The 7674-nt window shown below is 37.5% G+C and overlaps 1 protein-coding gene across 1 annotated transcript; it reads right to left on the minus strand.

Annotated features, from left to right (window-relative positions):
• Positions 1-6147: 6147 nt before the first annotated feature.
• LOC128856691 (eggshell protein 1-like) lies at positions 6148-6644 on the minus strand. The gene is made up of 2 exons (XM_054092005.1): positions 6535-6644; positions 6148-6376 (listed from the first exon to the last, which is right to left on the minus strand). Exons 1-2 carry the CDS (start codon positions 6587-6589, stop codon positions 6258-6260), a joined length of 174 nt encoding a protein of 57 aa, XP_053947980.1. The 5' UTR covers positions 6590-6644; the 3' UTR covers positions 6148-6257.
• Between the last annotated feature and the right edge of the window lie 1030 nt (positions 6645-7674).

The raw sequence follows: 7674 nt of genomic DNA on the forward strand, positions 1-7674 counted from the left end.
CCCAACAAGTGCTGCCTTCTACTTAGTAACCAATTGAGTAGTAAAGTCTTCTGTCGACGAATAAAAGTCCTACATTATACATAAGAATTTTATCATTCCCTTATTGTATGACGCAGAAGTTTGAACGATAGCAACATTCGGAAATGCGGCTCTTGGAGTGTTTGCGAAAAAAGATTTTATGAAAATTTATGGACCTTTACGTCTTGATGACGATGTGCATATATCGCAGGTGATGTAGCAATGTATGAGCTTCACACAACGTAAACATAATGCAGCAAATAAGATCTTGCGGCTCCACTGGATAAGTCATGTCATGAAAATGGATACAAGCACTCCAGCTCTGAAAGTATTCAAAGTAATACCTACTGGTGGTAGCGAAGATGTGGGTCTTCTTTACGTTGGCATGATTAAGTAGATAATCACTTGACTTGACTTGCCTTGGAGTATCCAACTGACGCCGGTTAACATGAGGAAGAAGTGACTGCCCGCTTCATTAAATTCGGGCAAAAATCGCTTAAGTGGTTATCGCACTAATCAAAAGGAAAATATATACTGTGCTCAAATCCCTCCGACTATAGAGCTTACATCATTCACTTGAGTTTCATTCGCTTTTCCTATATTTTGCAATTCTTCTCAGAGCCCTGCAGGGAATGTTTTGCATGATGTTTACTATGAACGCACAGATTCCTGAACCTAATTACATGTAAAGTGCAAAGTGCGAATTGGGACTTTCGTAAAATGTAACTACAGGAAACGTACAAAATATTAGAAAAATCATCCAATACGACTGAAGCCCCATCCCTGTATATGGAGCTCATAAAATTAATCATAAATAAATTTTATAACTGCCTGGAAAAAAACCGAAAAGCAAAAATATTCGAGGTATTGGGATCAATTGTGCAGTAATGTAATGCATGTGAAACGTTTAATTTTTTTTTAATTGTTTTATCAAATTAAGTAACAATTTCCGAATTTTTCACAACAAAATAAATTAAATATAATACAAATTTTAATTTTTTTACCGAGAACGTTAGATTTGGTAAATCATGTAAAATGTCAGCCTCAATAAAATGTGTTTCATTCAATACGGTAACAAAGACGGTTATTATCTACATACCTGGCACTGACTTGGTGACCAAAATTAGGGGTATTTCCGCCATATGGTTTGTGGCTAGTGCTAGGCTATGAGTGCCTGCCCAACTGATACTCTCGCCGTCATTAATGCGGTCAAAGTTATCCTTCAATAAGAACTACAGAGTCATAATTCCTGAAAAGGTAATTCCAGAAGAGCAAACAACACGATTTAAAAACGTTGCAGCCACATTCATTGAATAACAGTTTGAAAATGCAGCCTTTCAGCCACTTTTCTGAGTAGAGGCTACAAAATTGTAATCACTAATCGTTCATGTTATTCATGACTGGTAAGTCGTTTTGCGGTCATTTGATGCACTTGCCCTGAAAATATTAACACAAAATTTAAATACTCATAAAATTTTATTATAAATTAAGTATTAAACAATATTTATTTTACATACATAGATATATTGAAAAACTCGCATAACTCACGCGAAATCATTTTTTATTTACAGAAACAAAATTGATTGGTTAATTTTGCACCACCACATACTCGTATGCGCACACAAACAAAAAATTAAGATGGAGTTTTTGATTTATTTGTGATCATTTCAAAATTAAAGATATAACAAAGTACTTAGAAATAAGTACAACGAAATCGTTCAATTCAACTAATAGTTCAAGCATTTTTAATTATCAATAATTTTATTGCCTTTTAAATAGTATTAACTTTAAAGTATTTCATGTTCTTAATGCACAACATGACGTCTAATTATGGATAGTTACCCTTCAGGTTGTACTAATGGCAATAAGAAAAGCCGTCACACTGGTATAGTCTAATGAGTTACCTGAGAATGATATCTACATTTTTACTGATAGCCAGGCGGCAATGAAATCCCTTACAAAGCAGTCGACGAACTCCAAGGTAGCAATGAAATAGCGCATATCTCTGAACGAGATGGCTGACTCATTTCACGCAGAGATAACTGCAGGCCCGATGAACTAGCGAGGCACCAATTTGGCTGATGAGTACACAGCCAATGACATAGGCGTACCCTTCCACACATGTTGGCTAGGTACTTATCTTTGGGGAAATTGTAAGTGCAGCGAATGATGGCGTAACTACACTACCTGCAGAATCGCCCGATGATTGTGATCGACTCTTAATGCTAAACGCACATTATCTGTGCTAAGCCAAAATAAGAATGAGAACAGTTTTCCGTTATAACGAGGCGGTATCTAATAGGCAGACACGTGCAGAGGATGGACGTGCAAATACACGACTTCTAGATCAAGACACACCACAAATAGGAGGAGGAGCACGACCAAACACCTAAAAAGGGTGTAAGCGCCAGTTATATATACATTAGGGCGGGTCGATTTAAAAATCGCTCATTGCTCTGTGAAAATCGTATTCTAGGGATAAAAATAAGAAATTTTACCGAAGGAACCACATCTCTAAAATGAATTCTGATGTCCCCCAATTTGGGTCGAACGAAAAATCCCACTTTGACCCATTTAGAGTGTTCCAATCGAGTCCAAATGCTTGACCGACCCACACTAACTTTGGACGGCCGATCCACCCATGCCAGTGGCACACCCCCTGGAACTCCCCTGGGGGGTTCCCCATACAATCAATCAAAATATCACCATTTTTGGCCTTTACATGAGAAAAGAAAGTAAAAAGTTCGGCCCAAATTGGGGGACATCAGAATTCGTTTTAGTGGTATGGTTTTTTTGCCTCCCCACAAATCGACCCGGCCTAATATACATACATATATATTGAATATTAGGGTAGTGAGTAAACATTTGCTAGGTCAATATGTTAAATGTTGAGTTAATGCACTTTACACTTGGTTGGTTTGCATGCTTTTTTGATTTTCGCTTTCAGAGTGCGAGTAACGTAACATTCATTATAATCTTATTTGATTCGGTTCTGAAACTTAGGAATTTAGCTAAATCATAAATGAAATATCAGATTTTAACAACAATAACAGCAAACCACATCAAAAGACTGCAGAAGACGGCAAATTCCAATCACTTTCGCCCAACTTATCCAACCATCAATAAATACACGATTACCCACGTCTGCTGCTGACATACAGCGCCTACACCATTGCATCCCCACCGTATTGGGTTCTCTCCAGACAAGTATCCTTCTGTCTGATTGGAAAGTGTTGAACCACTCTCGCGGCTAAAAAAATTGTGTCTCCAGAAATCAAAATAAGTGGCTTATCTTTGTATTCCTTTGCGAGCTGCGGCCTCTTTTTTATATTTATAATTTAATCCATTTGTCAATATTCAAGTGCCGCTTGTTTTACATTTTATTGAATTTTTTTAAGGGAACATTTATTGTATATTTACTATTTTTTTCTATACATATCGTTCTTCTTATGCCAGAAGCAGGAAAGCGCAAATTCTCCTATTTAAAGATAATGGGTAGATTTGATTAACCTTTGAAGGTTCTATGTTATGCCAAATGTGATTTCCCAACATTTTAATTTTTCACATTCATTTTCGTTAAGATTTTCATTTTTACACAATTTTTGATTTCACTGATAAGCAAAAAATATTTTGTAGTAACCTGGTACTATTGTAATATTGGTAGTCGAAAAAGTCTTTTCGTATTTTGTCAATAGATGTCGTTGGAGTCATATATCTCCAGTGCTACCAATTACATTGTGTCATATTATATGGTGTTAGAAAGGTGACATTTTAAGCTTCATTTAACAAAAAAAAAATTAAATTCGGAGAAGTTGAAAAAAAGTTATGGCTGTTCAAAAATGAATGAAAATAATGAAGAAATTCGCTATATTTCGAATTTTTTGTATAAAAAACGGAAGAAAGCCACGCAAGCCACCAATGAAATTTGTGAAGTTTACGGAGACGATGCTGTATCAGTTCGTGTAGCACAACAATGGTTCGCTAGCTTCCGTTCTGGAAATTTCGATGTGAAAGATGCACCTCGCTCCGGTCGACCTATCGTTGAAAAAGTCGATGAAATTATGGAAAAGATTGACCAGGACCGTCACATAAGCTGCCATGGCATCGCCAAGGTACTAAAAATTCATCATCAAACGGTTCTAAACCATTTAAAAAAGGCTGGTTACAAAAAGAAGCTCGATGTTTGGGTACCACATGAATTGTCTGTGAAAAATTTAGTGAACCGAATTAACATCTGCGATTTTTTGCTGAAACGAAATGAAATCGAACCATTTCTGAGGCGAATGGTAACAGGAGACGAAAAGTGGATCAAATACGACAATAATGTGCGAAGAAGATCATGGTGTAAGAGTGGTGAAGCTCAACAAATGGTCGCAAAGCCAGGATTGACACCTCGAAAGGTTATGCTGTGTGTTTGGTGGGATTGGAAAGGAATCATCCACTATGAGCTACTCCAGCCTGCTCGAACGATTGATTCTACACTTTACTGTCAACAACTGATGAGATTGAAGCAAGCAATCGAAAAAAAACGGCCAGAACTGATCAGCAGAAAGGGCGTCGTCTTCCATTAGGGCAACGCTAGGCCACACACATCTTTGATGACTCGGCAAAAACTGGGAGAGTTTGGCTGGGAAGTTTTGATGCATCCGCCATATAGCCTTGACCTTGCACCATCGGACTATCATTTGTTTCGGTCAATGCAGAACTCCCTTAATGGAGTAAAGTTGGCTTCAAGAGAAGCCTGTGAAAATTACTTGTCGCAGTTTTTCGCCGAGAAACCACAAAAGTTTTACACTGATGGAATAATGTCTCTAGAAGAAAAATGGTCCACTTGATCAGTCCAATTTTTGACCACTTTTTCCAGTAAATCTAAGTAGTAAATCGACAAAATGCGACGCAAACAATGGTATTTTGGGTTCAATTCTTGCACGAGCTGTATTTTGTAGGCACGTAAGCCATTATCCTTACGTACAAATTTCTACGTAGTTGAAGGACTAAGGCCAACGAGTTGAAATCGATAACAAATCAGCACTTCAGTGTCTTCTTCAACATTAACGAGCAGATTTACTTTTATTAAAGTAAATTTCGAGAATTTGGAAGCGTTGTTCTGGGGTTAAAGCATTCATGTCGACTTGGCAAACTTTGAAATTCAATTGAAATTTGAAAAGTCGAGCAAGAAGCACCAAAAAAATTTGGTAAGTCTTAAAACTCTCAGGCTAAAAAGCCCAATGTATGAGTATTTTAAGTTCTGGAAAGTGAAAAGGTAGATAACCAAGGAGGAAAGGAGACCTCTGAGAATTTTCCAGATTCTTTGGTAAATCTGAAAATATCCTCCAGTTTGAGAGAACGAACTTTGCTCGTTCTCATGACATCGGAACCCGAAATTCGCAGACGCACAAGTATAGCAGACGCAGGACACTCACGGAGAAAATACTCCGTGCTAACTGCCTTCTCTGAGCAAGGAAGGCAAATCGGCTCCTCAATGATTCCAATGGTGGTCATATGTTGTGCCCCATAGAATGTATCCTGTAATAATAACGACCACGAACCGATCGTCTTTTCTACCAAGTTTCAGAAGAAAGTCCGACAGTGTTCTGTTCGGGCTTGTCACAAAATATTTCACAGTTCTGCAGCTTTCCAGACTGGACCAGCGCTCTTTATGCAAACTGCATACATAATCGCTGATCCACTTCATGATTCCTGCAGAACTGATTCCGATTATTGGCTCTGGTCCCTGTAGGGTAACCGCTGATCCACAGTTGGCTAAACTAAAATGTAAGCACAGTTTGCTATTCTCAGCTGTCAAAAAATGGTTGTTGATGTCGTTGCATGGGGATTGCAACTAAAAAAGGACCCTATACAATAGGCCGGATCGATTTGTTAGGGATCAAAATAAGAAACTTTGCCGAAGGAACCATACCTCTAAAACGAATTCTGATGTCCCCCAAATTTGGGGACCCGCCCTACTATACCCAAAAATGTGACCAGATTTTCAGGATCTTTGATGTGAAAATGCATTTCACATATTCCTTCTAGCATTAACTTCAGTCTTGCTTTGATATGAGTTAGAAACTAATACATTTGCAAAAAAATGCCTCCTTTGCAAATTAAAAAATACAAAGACAAAAGTTTTTTTTATAGTCAAATTCATTTTATTAAAGTAATTTGTTCAAAATCCAGGGACCAAAGAGGCGTAACCAATTAGTAATGATTTCATCTAAATAATGGGCGGCACTGATTTACTTGCCGCCGCCACCGCCACCACCACCGCCTCCGCCGAGTTCGAGGTTCAGACCACCGCCACCGCCGCCGCCGCCACCACCACCGGGCAGAGGTTCAGGGTTGGGGTTGGGATTGGCTGCAAAGAGAAGATAAATATTTTTGTTATTATTATAAAAAAATATTTGTTTTAGTCATAAATATATTTGTTATTGTTATAAATATTTTTGTTGAAACTCTTGATTGCCGGTGCAAAGGATTTGCTTAGTTTATTCAATTCCAGTTCCACAAACTCACCGAAAGCCATAGCCAATAAGGCCAGGACGAATCCAAAGAGAGCGTAGAACTTCATGTTGCAAATACTGAAACTGCAATGTTTGAATCAACAGATAGGTGCGATATTTATACTGTGCAGATACTAGGCTGTCGAAAGCAGCTGACGCAATAAACTTGACCCGAAGAATTGCTGCTCTCGTAGACGCATGGTGATAGTACCAGTTAAGACATACACACATACACAGATGCTTACATATGCAATTATTGATTAAATTTTGATGCAATACAAAACTTCGTACGTGTGTGTATGTGTATTTACATTTATAAATACATCGCATGTATGTATGTATGTATGTATGAAAGTACTTTCCAGACAGCGTTAATTGTCAACAAAGACGTGAGAGCTCAAATAAAAAAAACTTAACAAATAAGCAGTCGCATTTCCAGTCTGCATTTCGGCAGTCTGAAACAGCACCTCGGGTGCAAGGAGAGATATTCAAGCACCATTGTTGAAATTCAGTGCGCAGTTGATGTTTTCGGTAATTCGCGGTCATTTGTCCAAGTATATATGTAAGCAGGAATGATAGAACATCGTGTGTGTAATACACACATACATACACATAACATATACACACATACATATTTGCAAATTAATAATTATGTATCAATCAAGGGGCGCTTATAAGTTGTTTTGTGGATTTGTATCACATCGAATGCCATATCGAATTTTACAAAATAAAAAAACCAGTTAATTTCGATTAAAAACTATTTCTATTAACAACAGGAAGATGGAACTCAATTCCGAGTATTTGCTAATCCAAACAAGGTCATCTATTCGGAACGAGTAAAACAACTTGTCAATAAAGCGAAAACAAACACATTAAAATCTAAATGGGAATTACTTGAAGTTGTAATAACTATTTGAAAAGCGCTATTGGCTGCTATTTAGTTATATTTGATTAATAAATTTCACTGTAAGCGCATAATGATGCTTGTGGTTACTAGAATTTGTAGTTTTATTAATATGAAAACAGCTAAACTTAATCTGGTTACAAAGTAATTAGACTTCTATTCATTGCCGAAAGAGATTTGTGAATTACAAAAGGTTTTAACGAAATGCGAAATTTCCGCAAGGACAAGGTTAGATGGGGTAAGAGGTTA

Source organism: Anastrepha ludens, chromosome 3, assembly GCF_028408465.1.
Source record: "Anastrepha ludens isolate Willacy chromosome 3, idAnaLude1.1, whole genome shotgun sequence".
Lineage (NCBI taxonomy): Eukaryota > Metazoa > Arthropoda > Insecta > Diptera > Tephritidae > Anastrepha > Anastrepha ludens.

Excerpts from the sequence above, each read along its gene's own strand:
- LOC128856691 (XM_054092005.1), bottom strand. The coding sequence starts at position 6,589 with ATGAAGTTCTACGCTCTCTTTGGATTCGTCCTGGCCTTATTGGCTATG. Across the intron at positions 6,377-6,534 it reads CTTATTGGCTATGGCTTTCG|CCAATCCCAACCCCAACCCT; the intron begins GTGAGTTTGTGG and ends TTCTCTTTGCAG.